At 37.5% G+C, this 21,671-nt stretch overlaps 1 protein-coding gene across 4 annotated transcripts in view; it reads right to left on the reverse strand.

The window, feature by feature from the left end:
- Window positions 1-21,671, reverse strand: part of LOC117972675 (unconventional myosin-Vb-like) — a 113,641-nt gene that overhangs the window by 45,338 nt on the left and 46,632 nt on the right. For all 4 annotated transcript variants that reach the window (XM_059024267.1, XM_059024272.1, XM_059024274.1 and 1 more), the window contains 6 exons: window positions 16,490-16,634; window positions 8,649-8,805; window positions 8,023-8,166; window positions 7,195-7,276; window positions 3,911-4,018; window positions 836-945 (listed from right to left, as the gene is read on the reverse strand). In XM_059024267.1, the coding sequence (XP_058880250.1) occupies window positions 836-945; window positions 3,911-4,018; window positions 7,195-7,276; window positions 8,023-8,166; window positions 8,649-8,805; window positions 16,490-16,634 (746 nt within the window). The remainder of the gene's footprint in view (window positions 1-835; window positions 946-3,910; window positions 4,019-7,194; window positions 7,277-8,022; window positions 8,167-8,648; window positions 8,806-16,489; window positions 16,635-21,671) is intronic.

Genomic DNA, 21,671 nt, shown 5'->3' on the forward strand with positions numbered 1-21,671 from the left:
CAGTAACCGGGTAGCCAACTGGTTGTGTAATGAACGGAACAGTAATACTGGTGTCGCTTGAAGGACACCAAGATACAAAGTATAAAGTGACAAGATAGAGAGTTACTTGTGTACTGATGGAGACGCAGTATGGGTATAAGGGGAAAAGAAAGGCTTCTGTATTTTGTTTTAACTTTGAAGAAAGTGAAGCACATTTACAGTATCGTGCCACTGCACTGCAGATTGACTCTTGTGGAAAAGGTTTTAGGATCCCACCTGAAGCGCTAAATGATGTTTGTGGCACACAGGACTATAGGTGGTGACAGGTCCTTTTCAGTAAGTATTCTTCCTTGTTCCCTTACCTAATGCTTGCTAGTGATGGAGTGTATGTTACAAAAGCTAAATGAAATGATCGATGTCATCGACTAATCACATTCTGATAAGTTTAGTTACACTGAACCTGCTATTCAATTATGCAACAGTTAATTTCTAGTTCTTGTTGTTTCATTAAAATTCTCCAGTGTGCAGTAAAGCACCCAAACACAACTGACCAACTCCAGACTGCACCTGGTTACACATGTTAAATAAATCATTAAAGTGTCCATCAGCTAAGATAAGAATCAACCCTTTCATTCTATTACAAAAGTATGCCGCCTGTAATAAAGGCTTGCTGTGAAATAACCAAGGATGGCATTTCCAAGTGCCTCCTTTCAGTTGTATTGTATGTGTGTTTTTTTTAATACTTCTCCAAGAAAAAAAAAAACGTAATGAAAGTTACTGGTCTGAAGTGCATTAAAATCACTAAGCCTTTGTGCTTGTTCTGTACATTTCATTTGTAATAGTGAATTTTCCTTACTGAGATACTGCACGAATCCCCGTCTCTTTCTGCACGGACTTCAACATTTCCCAGATGGAGGATTGATGCGATTATCTTAAATATGCTAATTTGATGAGCTTCCTTGACACCTGAAAACACGTATAAACAAACAGACATTTAAAAAAAAGAAACAAAATACAAACTGACATTTAAAGTTACAACTCCACAATTGAAAGTCAATGGTGTATGTGCTGTAACTTTTGCGGTACATTAATGCAAAGCTCTAACATCTTATTATACCCTGTATGACGTTTGACTCAATCCAGAATATCCATGGGCAATCGAGTAAGTCATGTCAAGAGTGAAACCTCTGGCACAATCAATCAGTTGTCGATTTAGCAAAAGAGAGATATGTTCAAATTAGTGGATTGTCAGAGTGAACAATAACTGATAACTCTTCATCTGATCTTCCTATAGCCAACCACACTGGAGAATCTCCTGAATTGCATCAACCAGCTATCTGTGGTTATCCCAAGATTACTCCTAAAAATACATTTAGGTGGTTGATAATATCCAAAAGGATTCACCAGCGTGTTGAAATGTCAAATTTAATCTCAGCGGGGTAACGTTTATCAAACCAACTTCTAAGACTTGAAAACGGAGACATAGGTGGAGTTTCCATGCATGTTTTTTTTTTTTATCTCGAGAAAAATGTCTTGTGCAAAATGCTTTTTCGGGTTTCCATTCGCTCAGTTTATTTTACTAGAGTAAACCGGGCTCTTCACTCGACGTCATGCAAATGAAGGGGAAAGGTGGGGGTTGATATGTAAATTAGCTACGCGTAAAGTTCTCGTGCTGTTTTCGCAGATGGCTTGTGAAAATGTTGTTTCCATGCGCACACAGAGAACTGGTACATGAGAGAATCTAAGCTGCGATTTCTAAATACCTAGTGTCTGGTTGTTTGATAATATGTTTTACTGCTCTTGCCCAAATTGTTTTTCAAATGTCATTAGTGGGGTGTCGTTAGAAGTAAATACTGTTTCAACTCATTTATATTACGACTCACTGATTAAAAATGAACTCAGAAGTATAAAAAGAAACTGACCAACAGGTACTGCAGATCACCAGGACTGAAAACCGACGAAGACGTTATATATATTTCCCTTTCAGTCAGGCAATACAGCATATAGGGGATCAGGTGATGCTGCAAATACTACTTGCCTGGCTTATGAAACCCTACCCGTCTGGACAGCTGACAGCTGCTGAGGAAAGCACTCAAACACCACGCTTAAGCAAATACGGGTAGTGGGCACTTGAAAGGGAGGTGGTGGATACTGATGAAACGGACTGAAGTGCAGCATTAGTTTGTTCCCAAAATTGCCACTGCTTGCTGTATCCTGCACAAACTCTTGTCAACAACAAAATGAGGTGTTCAGGAATCAGTGGCTGCCTGTGAGACAGACAGGGGAAAGGTTACCTCAGCTGCCAGTTTCAATGGGACAGCAGCGATCTGAGGAGGCTCGTGCTGTCAGAGATTCTCTCCTTTCTTTTAAGTGTTAAATATTAATGATGCAAACAAATAAAAGACAATCAATACGTTCATTTGCAATTTTATTTGGTCAGTTCTGAGAGGGCATCTTGTTTGCATATATATTTGTTGCACTGTTTTGGGCGATCAAGCTGGCTCAAGACATCCAGTTCACCAACTGTATTTATTAACGTGGAGAGCGGACATGCGTTGTTTTCGGACATAGCTGGGATTAAAAAAATAAATAAAAAATAAAAAAAATCACAGAAATTAATTCAGTTACATTTAAGCAGCTCACTTGCTCTTTGTGTTTAACTTTAGCGTAGTTTTTACAGCAAGGGTATTCTTAAACAGCTGCTTTAATACTATAACAAGTGTACACTGCAGTTCATGGTATATTTCTAAGTGGTTTTATACAGAAGTGTAAACCCACTTGAGATATACAGCATGACAGGACAGACACACAGCAAAAACAACAATAAAAAAAGCCGCCCGCATTATCATTATCATTAAGGTGAAATACACCACTACTAACCATAAAACCGCCCACTTTCTGCTGTCTTGGAACCCACAGTAACAAATGACCTGTTCTCTTGCAATATTTAGAGCTGTGTCACATAGGATAAACAAGCTCATTTACATTTTCATGTGAAATGTGGGTTTCCATGTAAAAATGTGCATGGTTTTCCTGTGTTTTTCATCATTTACCCTATCCCTCTCTTTGGCCGTTTTTTCCAGCTACAAACCTGATTCACACGAGTAATTCTCCTAAACGTGCATCACCACTTCACGTGTAAATAGCCCCGCATGGAAATTGGCCCATAGAAACATGTTTTATTAAAATAATATTTTTAAAATCCTGTCATAACACCATCGAACACCCTGTATGTCTCATGTACCGCCCCCTTCTTTCCTTCAAGTTTACACCCTATAATTTACACTGTGACAAACTATCCCAAGCTTAGTCAGTTTTGGGAGGTGTCAGAACAGTCAAATCCTATTGTAGGAAAGGGGTTCAAAACAAACATATTTAGTTACAAAACCTGCAGCAGTGCCTTGTCGTTGGATTCCTGGCCCCAAAGTGGCAGAATATACTAGCTTGTTAAAATAAATAAAAGGGTAATTGTGGTAAATACTGTACCCCTAATAGTGGTGTTTTCTGAAGGTCACTTTTTAGCTATTGTTGGTATCCCATTTTGCTTGACTATTTGAAATGTTTACAAGAATTTGCTGCCACTAACAGCCAACTGTTTTTCAATAGGGGTTCCAACAATTTATTTCGGTAATGTCATCTGTGTATGCATAACAGACAAATGAAGATGAGTGGCCAAAATAAAACACTTCCTTGCACAAACACGATTTTGCCATAAGGTCCTCGCTTTTTTAATTTCTGAAGGACACCACAATACTTAATAAATGATGACTATGTTAATTCACACTTTTTCTTTCACATATACATTTCCAAAACCCACAACCAGGGATTCATACAACATGTTGCTGTTAAAGTTGGTTTATATTGTTTTTATATTTCTATCAGGTGTTAACCCAATTCTTTCCTTACTTTTCAAAATACTTCTTCCCCTTACCTAGCAATGTGAAAGCATGTCTTGTCTTTTCAAAGTCCTCGGCATCGTCAACCCCATCGATGTAGATGTTACCACCCTGGGTGGTGTAGAAGAAGTCCTCTGCACTATCTGAGGATGAAGAAACACAAAAGGAACAGACATTAATAAAAGGAGAACAAATATCTCAATAGAGCAATAAAAAATATGGGTCCACGTGAACACTTTACTCTTGAAAAAACTAAAAACAAACAGTAACAGAAAAGGGTCTTGTTAAAATTCACTGCCTGATGCTTCACGTCATTGGACGGTTCAGTTCATTAACTTAATTACCTAGAATACCTGCCAGTACTGCCCACTCTACAACAATGCCCTAATTACTCACTTTGAGACGCTTAAAAAAGGCAGTAACTCAGATCCAGGTGGATTTGAGTATTTACAGGAGTTGCATTTATTTCACCCCTTGTTTTTCCAGTCGTTGCTTTAACCCACTGTATTTACCATCTGAATTCAGAAACCTGTATTACTGTAGATTGTATCACTTTATCACTGGCTGCATCTGAAACATCAGAAGATCTATCAGTGATACATCAGCATACTAAGCCCATAGACACTAAATAATAGGGATTTGTCTTTATTTGTATAAAAATAAGTTTTTGAGAATAATAATTTTTCTTATCAACCATAAAATCAACAACAAATGAAATCAGCCATAGGTTTTTAAAATCAACAACAAATGAAATCAGCCATAGGTTTTTAATCACAGACAATGGGTAGCACCGTCCTCTACATATCTTATTTTCTATAGACTCCAGGCAACACAAAATCATGGAATGCATAAAACAGAAAGTATGTCTAAGGAAATTAGTTTTGCAAATGATTTCCAGGTTTACAGAGGGTTAAACATGTCCTATAAGATGTCTATATGTCTCATTGTTTTTTGTTTAAGTTTAAAACAAAACTATTTAAAACTGTGATTTTTATTTTGTGTGAATATACAGCAACATTTTACTATTCAATACAGAATACTGTGAAATTGAATAACAGAAATAATGAAAGGCAAAACTTGCAGAATAAAACACAGACTGGTTTGGGCCTGGAAAATGTGTTGCTTTATCATTCCCTTACAATAATTACTTTTCTATTTGCTTATAGAATTTCCTACTCTGAAAGACATGGACATACTTTCCTGTTAATTTACCAGCCTTGAAAGTCTAGCCTTTGTTTTTCTACTCACTGACCTAATAAACCACTTTAATATGTGATGCTTTAATGCTGTTTTAAGTAGATGTCAAATAAAGCATTCATGCCTCTAACATTAGCAGGCAGAGATTATGCATGTAAAGTTCAGCCTCCAATCCATTAACACACCCAACCCAGATTTCAAGCCTATAGTACTAAAAGCCTTTTTAATGATGTAGTATGTTTCTCAGTAGTATTAATACATTAACAAAATTGTGAAATTATTGGTAGGCACCTCTTTCTTGTTTTTCTTTTTTCTCTCAGAAAACAAACAGCATGTAACTAAAACTTGTGTATTTATACTCCAAACCGGACAAGTACAGATGCTTTTACGTTTTTTTTTTTTACTGTAATAAATCACTCATTTTTAAAGTATTGTATTTAAGTTCATGAAAACATAGCATGGAGTGTGGCTGGGTAGAAAGGTGAATGTCAATCAGATTTAATACCTGCCCTGTATGACTGGGCTAGCGAACCAGAAAGACGTGTAGTAATACATATGTACCGGTCTTTGTTTTACTGTTGAAGCTGCCCCTAGTTCTGCCAATAATGTAGATCTGCCCCAATCTGCTTAACACAAATGTGCTACTCTACAGTAAAAAGTCAGTCATTTATTGTGTTTTTTTGCAAACTTTTAAAAAATAAACAGTGATTATACAACTGCAAAACTGGACTGTAATAACAAATTACTCACAGACTGTGAGTTGGGAACATCTGCTGTAATGTATAAAGAACATTTTAGTCAGGTGTGGGTGCAGCGTTGCAAACTCCTGTGGTAATGATGATTAAGTTGGCAAACCAGTTTGCCCAGCATATATATATGTTTTTGTATCCATACAGTCAAGTCTGCTTAGGACAACTATTTAAGATGACCACCTTAAAGAGTAAGTAGTGGGGTTCTGAAAAATATAGCGTCAAACGTCCCCACGTGTTGCTACAACTGTATAAATAATGTACCTGTCATTTCTCTTTTCATTGTCAACATCCTGAAACTTTTTACACTTTTGGTCTCAAAGCTATTTTCAAAATGGCTACTCTAGTGCACTAGTGTTTGAGACCTGTCCTCTAAAATCACTGCAGGAAGAGCGATTAAAAAAAAAAAAAAAATTAAAAAACAAATAAAACACATAACAAGTGCTCTGGCTTTTCTGTTCCGTGCCACATCACAGATTGTGATTGCTGTGTTACCTGTTTCATAATGTGGGCAATATAATCCTTACACTATCAGTGCACTAGAGCAGCCATTTTGAAAAGAACTTTGAAACAGACTTTAAAGTTGTAAGTGTTGTAACAATGAAAAGAAAAATTACAGGTACGTTATTTAAACAGTTGTAGCAACACTTGGAGACATATAACGCTATATTTTTTTTGGAACCCCACTACTTTCTTTAAAGTAATCTTTACAGCTATACCAGTCATTTTAGCCAGGACATTGTTAATATCAAAAATATGCGTCCATTTCAAGAATCAAGGAGCTTACAAATGGTTCTGAAAAATAAGGAGACAATTATAATAGACCAGGATTGTCCAATCACAGTCCTGGAAGGCCATTCCACTCAAGGTTTAACAAGTAAAATTAGATAATTAACTAACTATCTGGGTGGAGGTTTAATTGGTTCAATTAAACAATTTAGAACAGGGTTGGAACAAAGACCAGGACAAAGAGCTAACTTTGGCCACTCCTGCAACAGACCCAGTCATTTAAGGCAGGGCCAACCTTTCCTAACGGACACCGCTGAAGACAAGCCTGGCCAAACCCTTTATCATATACTGACAAGCTCTACCTGTACATTTATGATTGAGTGTTTGAAGTTATGAATGATCGACTGTCGTCTAATCAATAAACAAATGCAAGACAAAGGGTATTCGTCATAAAAAAAACCCTAGAAAGATCACTGAGAAAACAGTTGTCCTAAACTGGTGAGCTACTATACATTTGTATAGAACCTGAGTAAGCCTACAACTGAACAAATGACAGTAAACCGAACTCAGCCAAAGAGCATATTTGCTGTACCTAACCCATGGAAAACATGAAAACTTGAGAGATGGAAAGACAATACACTTACTCAGGGCTAGGTCCTTAAACTCAGGTAGCTTGGCGGAGGCACACAGCTGGTAGAATATATGGTAATTTCTCTCTTCTTCTGCCTAAGACAGAAAATATATATTTTTATTATTTTGTGACCCTAGAGACCTAGGTTCTAGGCTTCAGGTTATAAAAGACAGCTTTCCTTTAATAGTAATAGCTTTTTACAGATCATTTCAACCCACTTTATATTTTTCATATAACTAAAAATATAAAGCTTTATTTATTGTATTATACAGAATCTGACAGTTTGGTGATGTACATCATTAAAATTGTTTAATATGCAAACAGTTAAATTGCACAATTGTGGCTAGCTTTCTTAGAGCAAAAGCCTGATAGCTTTCTAATCCCAGACAAATGTAATTTTATTTTTTGACAGCAGGTTGCTGGTCATATTTCTGCCCTTGCTCCAAGGGTATTGCTTCAGAGTTGGAAGGTTTTCTTAAGTTACTGTGTGTCTGTCACTTCCGAAAGGTAAACGGGTATGACAAACCATAAATACTTTATTTTTAAAAATAGGCTGCCTTATCTGTTATCCTAGACTCCAGGCTTTGTGTGTGTCACAAAAGAAAGAAATTTGCACTGGGTTAGGATATGTTTTGAGTGTCCTTATAATTGAAAAAAAAACTAAAAACAAATTTTAACTTGAATTTATTCCAGAAAAGGTTGGATACAACTTAAACATTAAGCGTGAAAATAATACAAATTCTTACTCGTGTTGTTTTTCACATTAAAAAGCATTAGCAAGAGGGCAAGGCTCCCGGCCATCACCTTATGTGTGGTACAACATGTATCCTGCAATACCTACCTGGAAGACAACTCTTGACTTTTCCAGAAGATAAGTTCTCATGTTGGCACCGATGATGTGAAAGTGGCGATCGAAGCCAATCTCGATATATTTTCCAAAGCGGCTGCTGTTGTCATTTCTTGTCGTTTTGGCGTTTCCAATGGCCTTGTAAAGAAAATGAAATGAAGAAGAGGGTTTGGTATAGTACATTGCCTAACAAAGGCCTCTCAGAAATATACAAACACATTTGTATTCCTCTTTATGCTCATACTTCAGTTTAGGACTTCACCCTTTGTCTTTGACACTGGCCATTCCTATAGCAAACAGTACCTGTCTGTGAGGATACAAACAAAACAAATAGCCTGATGTTGCTTCTGCCTCCACAAGCTGATGTGTCTAACATTAACTAACCTTAAATATTAATTTATTTGGTCTACCTATACAATACAGTATTTATAGTCTCTGTAGTTCTGATAAAATTTAGTTAATGTGTAAATGCAAAAGAAAGAGCCTCTGCCAGTATTCCCTCCACTTTTCATGTACAACATATAAAAGGAGGAGGCAGCTGAAACCTCAGGTGACCTGCTCACCTACAGGACAAAAAAAGAAATCAGATAGCGATGCATAATGCATTTCTCCTTCCTTACCTCCATAATTGGACTGGACGCCAGCACCTTCTCCTCTACGTTGGTCTCGCTGGCTGACCCACCGACTGTAGCGAAGTAACGCATGGCGTATTTTGCAGACACCGTCTTCCCTGCCCCAGACTCCCCACTCACAATAATGGACTGGTTCTTCTCATCTCTGTAGATCAAGAACAGAGCGAGTTAGCAGTCGACAAATCAGGTACTTGAGCTCCTTCAGCATCAGACGGCCTTACTTGGAGCCGTACAAAGAATGTCTGTTAAATCATTATTATTATTATTATTTATTTCTTAGCAGACGCCCTTCCAGGGCAACTTACAATCGTAAGCAAATACATTTCAAGAATCACAGTACAAGTAATAATACAATTATGATTATGAACCGAGTGATTGAATACATCAGATGTGATGTGGGCTCAGATGAACACATTTCCTTGTCCTTCACCTACATGGAAACACTTCACAAGAGTACTGCCATCTGGTACGTATTCACATGTGTCTACAGTATTGGGGAGCATGCCAATTCCATGAATCATGTAGGCGTGTGTACTTGGGAGCCATGAACTCCCAACATGGCATTTAAAGTGTAATCCTGCCTTGCCTTTCCAGTTTTTGTTCTGTTGTTTTTAAGTAGGCAGATGATACAGTCATTGAGGTAGTCAATTTGGACATGTCTTTATCACTGATTTATAGTAATCCCTAGAATTAATAATTGAGTGTTTAATGTTTAAAGGATTATATACTATATCCATCAGCTCCACTAAAAATATGGAACTCATTGCAACACAGTACTGCTTTTCTAACTTCCTTATCTAGTCTATCCCTAAAGATCTGAGATTCAACATGAGCCTCTCCTGACACCCCATGCACTGGAATTTGATTTCCATTCAGATACAAGTGTAAACCAAAAATATCTCAAAGTGTCACATCTTCATCCTCTAGAAACTAAAAAGTCACATGACCCCAATATGGCAGTCATCCTTGGTCACAGATCAAAATGAAGGGCAATTGATAAGCGATTATCTACATACAAGTACAAATGACATAAGTATGTACTGGAAACATCTTATTATTGTTGAGTACAGGGTCTTCTTTGATTTCTAAGAAAAGGAACTCAGTGTCTATAAGGCCCAATTAATGTACATATGTATGGCCACCCGCAACTTGTAAGTAAGTTTTCTGAACTTTCCATGAACAGGAAAAGCCCTAAACTGAAGTATGCACAGTTACTGTGTGCAGTATGGGACATTTTCCTTGTACAATAGTTCTATTATAACCGGGGTAGCAGCCATCTATATAACTGGGGGTTAACTGTGGGTACTGTACAAGCTTGAAATAAAAGCAGCCAGCAACATTATCAGTTGTTTAGTTGTCTCATGTGACATGCTAACTGATCTAAAACAGGCACAAAACTACTTGTCCTTACGTCACAGTAATGCTTATTGAGCAGAAAAATAGTACCATAGGCAGAAGGTTTTGAGTGGGCATTTTCACAAGTTATGAAAAATACATAGCTGAAATCTGAAGGGACAACATACCTGTCACTTTTTGAGTCTCTCAAGCCAGTAAACACACTGTCAGCAAACACAAACACGCACACACTACTAATGGATTTCCCCAAACTGCTGTCCATTTCAGACAAAGCCAGGAGAGTATACATTTCTATGAGGAAGGGACTTGTGTCGTTTTAGTCATTTCTATGCAGGATTGCAATAAAAAGCATTTCTAAAAAGGAAATAGGTACAAACAAACAAACAAAAAAAAAAAAAACGCAGAAGTCAGACTGCTTTGCTTCCTTGTTATGCCTGAATGTTTTATTAGCTCTTACATTGTTTTGTAATGCATCTCCTCCTAGTTACACATAACTGTAGAAGTTACAACATGTCATACCTCAATCATATTGATTAGAGGGTGAGCTCCGTGATGTCATTATTGCATGTCTACTGGGTTGGACATGTATTGGGTTCTGTGAGTAAGAAGACTTTTAATGATGTTAGTCAGTAAATGTTTTATAATCGTCCTGAATTTTGTTTACATCATATTGTTTTTTCTGTTTTTTAAATAGTTAGTAGATAGTTACAAAATCTGTTTAAAAAAGTTTTTCATTTGTATTGTTTTATGAAAATGTGTGTTATGTAGACACGGCACAAATAAAAGACACAGAATAAATTCACAGCATACTGTACAGAAGATTGAGTTGGGGGATGAGGGTCAGTTGTAAAAAAATCTGTTTTTATATATTTATTTATTTATTTATTTATAATTTTTAAAAATGTAGTATTTTACCCCGTTTTTCTCCCAATTTGAAATGTCCAATTGTATTTTAGGTTTAGCTCACCACTACCACCCCTGCGCTTAGGGAGCGGCGAAGACAAACACACGCTGTCCTCCGAAACGTGTGCCGTCAGCCGACCGCTTCTTTTCACTCTGCAGGCCCATCATGCGGCCAACCTGGAGCTACAGCTTTCGGAGCACAATGCAGCCCGCAGGCGCCTGAACAGTTTACAGGGCTTTAAATTAGGTTTAAAGTCACTAGGATGTGATGACTTAAACAGAGAATGATCTACAAATGATCTAAAAAAAGCATATATGACTTAAGACAACTCTGATATGGCACTCCCATACCAAGTTTATTTTTTTATAAGTGGGCTATTAGTGCTGGAAAAAGTCTGAACATAATAAAATATATATTTTACTAACATACTCAGCAGATTTTTCATTTCACAGCAGTGCAGAATTCTATACAAAAAATACCAATCAAAACAGTAAGTGCTGTGGAAGGAGTGTATTTTCATCTAACACTGCACCTGGATGCCTTCAGGTGACCGAATGCACTGAACAGTGATTAACTGGATTTTACTGTAGGGCAGTCAATTGTACTACAGTAAACAATATTTTTAGGCTCCTTCGTTGCTATTCAAAAATAGGTACAGTATGGCTACAAGGTGACCGGTTCTTCTCTCCAAGGCAGGCCTGAGGCCTATTTGCGGGGGAATGGATGCACACACATTGCCTCTACTTGTGCTTCCCTGCTGGGTGGAATAGTACTGCAGTAGTACTGTAATCTAGGCCAATTTTCCACTGTAACCATGTATAGTAATATATTTACTGTACTAGGAAGTGGGCAATATGCCTACAAAGCAGGTGGTTATTGTAAAGAGCTCCTATAATACATGCACCTTGGTTGGTTGTTTCTTGCTAGTTACGTAACATTTCAAGACTGCACTTGCATTGTGAACATGTCTTAATATTTACGTTAAGGTGCTGAGCTGTCTTCCAACAGAATATGTACAGTGGCATTCAATGTGGAGTTTCAGACCTGTTCAAAGTTCTAGAACTGCTTGTCCAGCACTGAAGACGGTGGGTCACTGGAGGAGCTTGTAGTGGATGGTTCATGCATCAACCACTAAAATTGGCAAGATATATTTAGGGAACCAATTAGGCATAAAAAAAAAGAAAAACAGGAGCATGCTTTTCTTCCATTTTGATTTCCATTAATCTTGAGCAAAATGTACTGTGAAATTACATTGCAATAAAATTGAATGATGTACATAATAAATATTTCAATTGATCTGTTGAGTACTCTACCCATTACTCTTTAACGTATCATAGTTAAGGAATAGTTCAGATGGAACTCTTGCCTTGGGCTATAAATCAAATTAAAGATCTGCATGAGGTGCGTAATGTAAAGTTAAGCCTCACTAATTTCTGAAATTAAAGAGCTCCATTTCAATATTGCAAGTCTCTCCCGTCTTTCTCTGTCTCTGTGGAAATGCGAGAGTGGAAACTTCTGTAGAATCCAGTGAAGACATGCACCTTTTGGATGTATAAACCTTTTCAAAACCTCTTCAACCTCATTAAATGAGCCACTTATAAAAGGTCCTACATAACAAATAACTAGCTCCTCTCATTCAGATAAACAAACCCTCAACAAGAGCCGTGAGACTAAGAGCAGTAGATTATGACACAGTGGCTGTGTGCCTTACCATATGAAGCCTACAGCATTGACTTTAAACACAGCAGTGGAATCTGCACATATTCAAACACCAGCCATTCAATATATTCCAATGCATTAACCCAATTAAAGGCAATTACCCCCAGATGTCAGCACATTAACTTACTGTGGGCTGCTGAAATGTCCATGTTATCCACAGATTGAAAGAAACAATCAACAGAATATTCAAAACATATGCAGCACTGGTTTTCAACCAAGCTTTTGGAAACTGTATTTATAATTAGAGCGTTAGAAGTGTCTCCTTTGAAATGTTTCAATGTTGTTGCAACTTGTTTTTCAATACTATCCATCCATCCATTAAAAAAAAATGTTTATTACAAACATATACTGCCCCTTGAGGCCTATTAGTAGCCCCTCTGAACTGCAGAGTGGGCAGTTATGAAAAAGTGCTTTTCTATGCAGAATAATTGGAGATGAAAGCAATTAGAGTCCAAAGGGCTTTTGTTTTTGTTTTTTTGCGTTTCCGCTGTATTCCGTGTCCGTTCACAAAAACTATGCAGCTTCCTCAAAGAGCTGTTTGAAAAAAAACTTCTGTTCTCGGAACATCAAAAGTGCCTTTTATCATTACTGTACTAACTATCTACAGTATGACATTAAAGCAACAACAACAATTTAAAGTAGGGATGGGCACCAGTATCGATATTTTGATATGATATCGATAATTTCCATATCACAGTATAGTGGGATTAAAAAAAAAAATCACATACACTTGCAGAGACATTCTTTTTATTGCTAATGCTGCTAAAAATACAAACGCAGTATAATGAAGTTTATTTTATATTAAGATACAACAAGCGCTATACATACCAATCACTGTCAGTCTCGTAGGGAAGCACCACACACTAAAGTATTTTTTAACCATTTTATTCCATTGATTGGCGTTTAGGCACCAAACGCTATCTGCATTAAACACTGTTGGCATTATTTTGAGATATGCGCATGCATCAGCATTTCACTGCATTTTGTCAGTGTGATTACTTGCGCTATTATTAATGTATTTTTAAAACGTGAACTTTCGGTATTATAAATGAGATGTACTTTTAAAACATCAAAATAGATCTAAAAATAATGCAAAAATCGGCATGACACCATACTTAATACTTTTAGTGGTGCCGCGAGTCAGCATTTACACGCAGAGCAGCTGAAGATTCAATTACTTCCGGATTGTCTAGAAAGTCTGTGTGCAGTAAAGTATAGAAATATTTCGGCTTTGAGGTGGCTGATGATGGAATAGTATAACAATATAACAAGACCTTGTTTTTCTCCATGGATATTGTGAAACAAAGCACTACTAAGTTAACGTTAAACTTTTCAAATATCTGTGAACATCTATATATGTATATCATGCAATTGTGTTATTATATTTCTGTAGTTTTGGAAGACTTTGATATTATCAATATTGGAATACGTGCACGCTATCAATATACCATTTTCATATTGTTGCACACCTCTAATTTAAAAGGTATTGCAGAAGCTCTGTAAAATTAATTGACATACCAGTAGGCCATGGATTGATAAGCCAGGTTTTCACCTTTACAAAGCCTCACAAAGTTGATCAATTGATGAATGTGGCCCTGTGATTAATAGTAAGGTTTTCCGGAAGTAATGTTCTCCGTCAAAACACACACACACACACACACACACACACACGCACACACACACAATAGAATATTTGTAAAGTAATAACATTTGGGGTACCACTTGCACGTATTTGAGGTATCAAAAGATACCTTTGTTAGCAAGCACAGAATGAGAGAGCCATTAAATAATCAAGGTAATGCGATCCAAAACATATTTCCATACAAGTTATGCACAGTTTAGCACTCAGTGGAGGGGTGACACAGAGTTCAGGGTTCAGCTACAGTACAAGTTCAGGCATGTTGAAGACCATAGTATTTCATGAACCACCAGAGGCAAACCATGCTCAATAGTAAGGTCAAAGTAATTCAACAGCATATGCTCTGCATAACAGCAGCTGGTATTAAAATCTGCAGACCTGGAGTATAAAATAAAACCCCAATAATCCACCAAACGGTTCACTTCTCTACCAATCGCTCCACTGAATAAAATACAGTACACTTATAAATAATTGCAGAGTAAAGCTAGCTTGGGCTAGTTCATCTCATCGCACTTCTGTGACCTCTACCGGTCAGGCATCCACCGAGTCCAGATGGAAACTTCCTGGGCTGAGCCCTTGCCTCCAGGGTTCTGGAGCCTGGTCACATCCATCGCTGAAGTGCAGTGAGTGAAAAGAGAAGGTTAACAGAGAGAACAAAAGTCGCTTGTTGATCTTTTAGAAATCGTTAAGTGGGCTGAAGAAGAAGTGAGGAGTCATTCATATTAAACATTTTAAATTGAGTAGAAAAAAGGGGGGTGGGGTTAAATTGCAAAAAATTTCAAATAAATTGAGATGATAACGCCACTTTTGGCCAACCTCTACCAAACCCTACTGTGAAACTTATGTGGTAACAGAAGCTGTGCCATCCATGAGCAATTACTTTTTTTTAATTTAGTAGTCGCCAATTGATTTTTACCGTCTCAATTTGAAATAGCCAATTATTTTAAGATCTGCTCACCGCTACCACCCCTGCGCATAAGCTGGGCAGCTTACAGGCAAGCCCGCAGGCACCTGGCCAGTCCACAGGGGTCGCTGGTGCGCAATGAGCCGAGGACACCCTGGTCGACCTAAGCTCTCACCACCCAGGCGACGCTCTGCCAATTGTGCGCTGCCCCTTGAGAGCCCTCGTCCACAATCAGCAGTGGAATAGCCTGGACTCGAACCGGCGACCTCCAGGCTATAGGGCGCACCCTGCGCTCCATGCGGAGTGCCTTTGCCGGATGCGCCACTCGGGAGCCCCAGCAATTCCATTTTGATTGTCTAAATTAATGCATCTGACCTCCTGTTTGATAGCCAGAAAAACACTTTTAATCTGCCAGGCATAATGCCAAGCACGCTCAGAAACTGGAATTCCAATTTACAAGACAGACACTTCACTTTCAAAAACAGCACAGGGAAAATTCCAGAACACAAATGACAACAAGAATGTTTTCACAAGGGCAGTAACTAATGTAAGGCGATAGATACATTTTCTGAATGTACAGCTTTATTATGATGAAATAACTTCAGCTGAACTATTAGGGACTGTATTGTGCCACAAGGTGGGGGAACAGGTAGATTCCTGATGTCTAAAACATAATTATCACGGAGTATGTGGGGAATTGAAAACAGAGAAGCCTCAATGGGGGAAAAATTGACACTTCTCATTTCCAACATATTTTTTCAGTGCTGCTTGGGCATATTTTAACAATGCATTTTCATACAATACCAACACACTCACCTGCAAAATCGTATTTTAGGCTTTAGCATTGGAGCTCTGTGGGTCTTACACAGGGTAAGCACAGAGACACACAATACTGTAACAGACTAATGACAGCTTTAAAATGTCTCAATATGCTTGTCACCTCACCACTGAGCGACAAACACCAGGGACTGAGAGTGTGTGGCAGCATAATACAAGTGTCTGTTTTCTGTTATTCACATATCATTTAAAATATATATATTTTAGGTTTGGGATTTGAGAGTAGAAAACAGCAGGTGGCCATAAATACAGGTTTTATTGTTTGTTTGTTTGTTCCTCTGTAAAATACACCATGACTATCTGTATTTACACTTGGCAGAGCTTCTATACAGAAACTAATATAATCATGAGAAAGCCAGGTCAAAAATAGGTTTTAAATCTTCTTAACAGAGAACGCCACAATGTGGAGATGTGAAAGCAGAAAGCCGTGCTGCCTCCCTGGGAAGCAAGCCAAACTACAAGACCTTTACCTGGCCATTTGCTTGTAAGCCTCCTCTGCCACTGCGAAGATGTGGGGATCCATGTCACCCATGTTCTGCCCACTGTAAGCGTAAATGACATCTTCTCCATAGATGGACATCTGTTCATACGGGTTAATGGCAACCAGCACAATTCCTGCAAACACAAAAACCACACACGTGTGGAAAAAACACAGTTAGATGCAAAGGAAAGTGGAAAACTTCAGATGCTTACTTTATAATACCTTGTAGTAATGTCGTTGTATGGAATATTTGGCTCTTCATTCAACACCATTACAGTAGGTGCAGTTCAAGCAACTCTCCCTGTCAGTGTATCAGGTAGCTCTGAATTTTGTAGACATTTCCCAAAGCCAGTTTTATCATTTTTGTAACACCTGATCTCAATGTTTAGTTTGTTAAATCTGACAACTACTGACAAACCATTGTGAAAGAAATGTCCCCACAATACATAATAGAACAGGTGCATTTAGGAAAACAAAGTTATACAGTAGTTAGACTTTGTCACAACCAAGTTGCTTCCTGAAACTTTTTCTTTAATTATAGTCTCAACCTTGAACATGTAATCCTTAAAGTCAGATACGGTCAACTTAAACACTTTTGCAATTGTAATAGAGAAACTGAATGTTCTTTTTCCAACTGATATCTTCTTAAGCATTTGTCGATTCCTTTCTTAGTACATTAGCCTTTGTACATTTTCAACTATCCAATACAATACAAAATGGTTCCATTTCAACTTAGTGGCCTTGTACTAAAAATTACCCACATGTCAATAAGCTGTGAGATATGAGACCCTGTGAAGGGGTGGTGTCAGCAAGGAGACTCAGAGACGTATAGTTCAAGAGCTCACAAGCATTTATTTACAAACAAAAACAAACACTAAACAAAACATCACCGTACCTTCACCATCACTATTCTCACTAACACCCGTGATCACCCTTTAAATACACCTGTGGCTTTATTCAACTGATGGCTCCAGCCACTTCCCCACATGAATTTAACCCTCTCCCCGTCACTCAATACTCCCCACACACACCCGTGCACCGGCACGGCTTTCACCCTGCCACACACCTACATAATGGTGAAAAGTTAAAACTGTAAAATGATATCTTCTTTAGATGGAACAGTCTTCAAAAAGATAAGACTCGGGGTTGTGTGTTCGGTGAGTGGAGAACGGGTTTGGAGAGGAGAGAAAGTAAATTAAAACTAAAATAAACTAAAATAATAATTGTTATAAGTATTTGTACTCACCGTGTTTGTTTGTCTGTTAGTCCACCGTTTAAGTGTTAATCTGTTTTGTTTGTCTATTTATTTTGGCCTCAAGTGCCGTGTCCTGTTTTCTGTTTAAACCTTTTATTTTGCAATAAACGTACTGAGCGCAGCCATTGCGGCTCAGTTTCACTCATCACTACTGCCTGTCTGTGTACTCCTTTCTGGTCTGACGTCACCACTACAGCCTGCTTGTCACACTCCCTCACATCTTTTTTTCAAAAATAGATTTTGATTACATCAATAATTCAGATAAGATTCATCACAATTTGCTTAGTGGTTCTCATTTAGTTAAAACTACTATGCAATATCGATGACAGCATGCTGAATAACTTTCTGTACGACTAAAGGACCTTGTTCAAAACAAGGTCCCAATTTCAAATAATAGAAAAAAGGTTACCTGTACATGTATTTTGATACCCTCAAAAACCTGTGCTAATCAATTTCCATAAGAATATTCATCACATTTAGACTTCTCTACAAGACCTACCTCAATAAAGGTGTGGCATACAGACGCAATCGTATATATCCCTGTTGAGTACACTGTGGCATCATGTTACATGTTCTCAAGCCATTCAGCTTCTGTTTTAAAAATCTATCGCAATGGCGACTGCGCTGTCGGACTAATGGTTCCACTATACAGTACTATTTCCTTCTAGAAGAGACAGAACGCTGGCACAATTATGAAGCAATGGAAAAGATGGTCATTCCAATCACTGCAAAGCCGCATGTGGACACTGAAAGATGAACCCAGTTTTTACAGAGATTATCCTATTTTTATCAAAAGATTGAAGCCAGGTCATATTGGGGTTTCATGTGGTTTGGTATGCTTTCATCTAACATTTCTGTGCTTATCATCAGTATTGTCCTAAAGAAAAAAAAGGTAAGAGTAAGATAAGTAGGATTTAAAATAGCCATGAACTCCTTGTGACAGAGCGTAAGCCCTGCACATGTAAATAGTGTGTATTTTATATTTAAGTTTGGCAGGGATGGGGTAATTCCTTCCCTGCCAAACACACGTTTGTTGATTGAATAATTGATCATGGCATAAATAAATGCTATTGTTGTATATATATATATATATATGTATATATATATGTATATATATATATATATATATATATATATATATATATATATATATATATATATATATATTCTTTGTTGTATTTTTTGTTTAACTCTTTATTTTAGCCCACTTGCCCTAAAACTTTAATTCAGCAGGAAAATATTTCCTCAAGGTGTCCAATGGAGTAATATGTATTTTAGGGGTTGCAGCTCTGCAGGCGCTAAATTGATGACGGCCGATCCAATCTAAAATCTTGTGTTCTGACTGAATTATCCTGAGATTTTCTGGGTGAAATTATTCAAATTATAAATTTTGACTATTTATTTACCTAAACTTATTATGCTACACAAATGACCCATTTCCATCTTGCCAATGTCTGCATCTAGCATCAAACCATAAAAACACTGGACAGCCTTTGAATCAGACCACAGCCTAAAGCCTTTCCACTATAATACAAGACAGCCTCAAATACCTTCTGACAGCTCTCTGCTAATATTAAAGAGCAGTTTTCTGTGGTTGAAAAGGCCTCCTCTCAATGGCCTTCTCTTGTAGCAAAGCAAGGGTTATTTCTACTGCATCAATGCAAAGAAAGGGAACAAGCTATACTTTTTCCTTCTCAAACCAACACCACAGTCAACACACAAAGAGCAACAAATTCCTCTACAAGTGGACCAACAATGGTACATGCTGTTGCAGAAAGAGTTTATTCAACGCAACACACTGTGCTAATGACAACACCTGGTGTAAGTACACACACACAGAGCTACCTCAGCACTGTGAGAAATTTCCCTTCATCCAAAGACAATTATTAAGTTCTCTTAAATTGCCTGTGATAACTTTCCCAGGCAAACAAATCGCAGCTGACACAAAGCAGGACTTTAGACCCAACAGGTGAAGCACTGCCACTACTTTGGTTTCTACTTCCCTTTTGCATTTTAGACCGTCTCACTCAGAAGTACTTTTGACCTTCTCTGTTGCAAAAAGATTGCTAAATAAACTCAGCAAATTGTCCATCTTCCCCAGAGACCTTTATTTATTGCTGGGTTACATGAATAATTGACTGCACTATTCCTCTGACCCAACTGTTCAGCAATGGAAAACAGATAAAAATGGATCTACGGTAAAAAATAAAGCTCCATAAACGAAATGGGGTTGAAAGGAGTGCCCCATAAGCAGAATGCAATTAAACACAAGAGCTCACTACAAGATAAGAAAATTGATACTGCATTCCAACCCCATTAATACAATAATGGAAATAACAACTCCTTCACATCTTAAGAATGATATCTAGTACTACACTAACATTTAAGAGACCTTGTATAAGCCCACTTTTAACAATGTAAGTATGGCAAGTGTTTATGTGTAACATGTTATCAGTTTTTAAAAAGCACTTTTCAGATGAAGGTAATCTCTTTTTTTGTAATTTCTGTTTTAAATCCAGAGCTTGAATATGTAATTTTATGACAACCATAGCAAGTAGAAGCAGGATCATGACTCTGTGTCACAGAATGACAAACAAGGTCTCACAGAAGGTTAATCTTGGAACATTATTGTGGACAGATGTCCATAAATTACATTTTGATGTAAAACTGAACATGGCTTTTAGGTAACGGCAATTTATGCTCCAAGTTAATTTTTTCCACAATGATTAAGCAGTACCATCTTTAATCCCAACACCATGAATCATGGAGGGATACTAACCTGACTTTCATTTCACAACAGACATACTCCCACAAGGCTCTCTATCAGCTAATAAAGCAGCCATGTCCTTGTGTTGCTTGCTGTTTTATTCCCCCAGAGTGTCACTTTTTTTCAGCTGAAAGAAAGTTTTACAGGTTCGTTCTTCAGACTCAACAACAAGCTAAGCCTTTATATTGACAGACAGTCTATCTTTCTATGTAGCTTTTCATTCTGGATGGGTTGCTTTTCTGCTGGTGGCAGTTTTTCCTCTTTAGAATGGTTGGATTTTAATTAGTATTTAGTATTATGCAACTGATATTATTTTCTTCACCACCGTCCTGCAATAGCCTCGTGCTTCATAAAATCAGTAAATAAGGTTAATTCTGCCATTAAACTCCATCATGTTTTGAACACGGGCGTACCACAACAACCTGAAAAGAGGAAGCGCATGACTAAGAGAAACAGTAACAGAACAGTAAAAGAATGTGAAAAAAGTCTAGATATATGTATTATATGAAAATGATACGATTGGTTAGCCTAAGGTGTCAATCAAAACTTGTTGATATCACTGGCCTATCCTGAAATTTGGGGGACGTGGGGGGTGGGGTGTGTGGGGGGTGCTCCAGACAGCAACAGCACACACAGTACAATAAGGACACGATTTCACAAGAGAATGATTGTTATTATGATTAGATCCGAGGTGTAATTTCTGACAAGAGTACACATTTATTAACAAACAGGAACAATAAACAAAAGTACCCCAGAATGAACTATTTAAATACATTTCAATGAATGTTCATATTAGAAGTGTGCAAACAAAAACAGAACATTTATTTATTAAAAAAAAAAAGTAATGCAAATTACTTATTACTACAGATAACATTACAAAAAAAACCAGCAAGCTGACCGAGACAACTAAACACATCAGTAAATCAGTATATGGGGCTTGGCAAAATACTAAAGAGCAAAATTTTGTAAAGTGGTGCTCCTTTTTCTGTTTTAAATCTTAAGAAAATCGAGTTAAATGTTTTCCACTGAGGATTTACAATTTTAAACCACCTTGTTGGCCATAAAGACTACACAACAGACAGTTCAGTGCAGACACCATTAAAACAAACATGTTTCAAGTGTCCACTTTGGACAATATGAAAGTGGACA

Source organism: Acipenser ruthenus, chromosome 1 (assembly GCF_902713425.1).
Source record: "Acipenser ruthenus chromosome 1, fAciRut3.2 maternal haplotype, whole genome shotgun sequence".
Lineage (NCBI taxonomy): Eukaryota > Metazoa > Chordata > Actinopteri > Acipenseriformes > Acipenseridae > Acipenser > Acipenser ruthenus.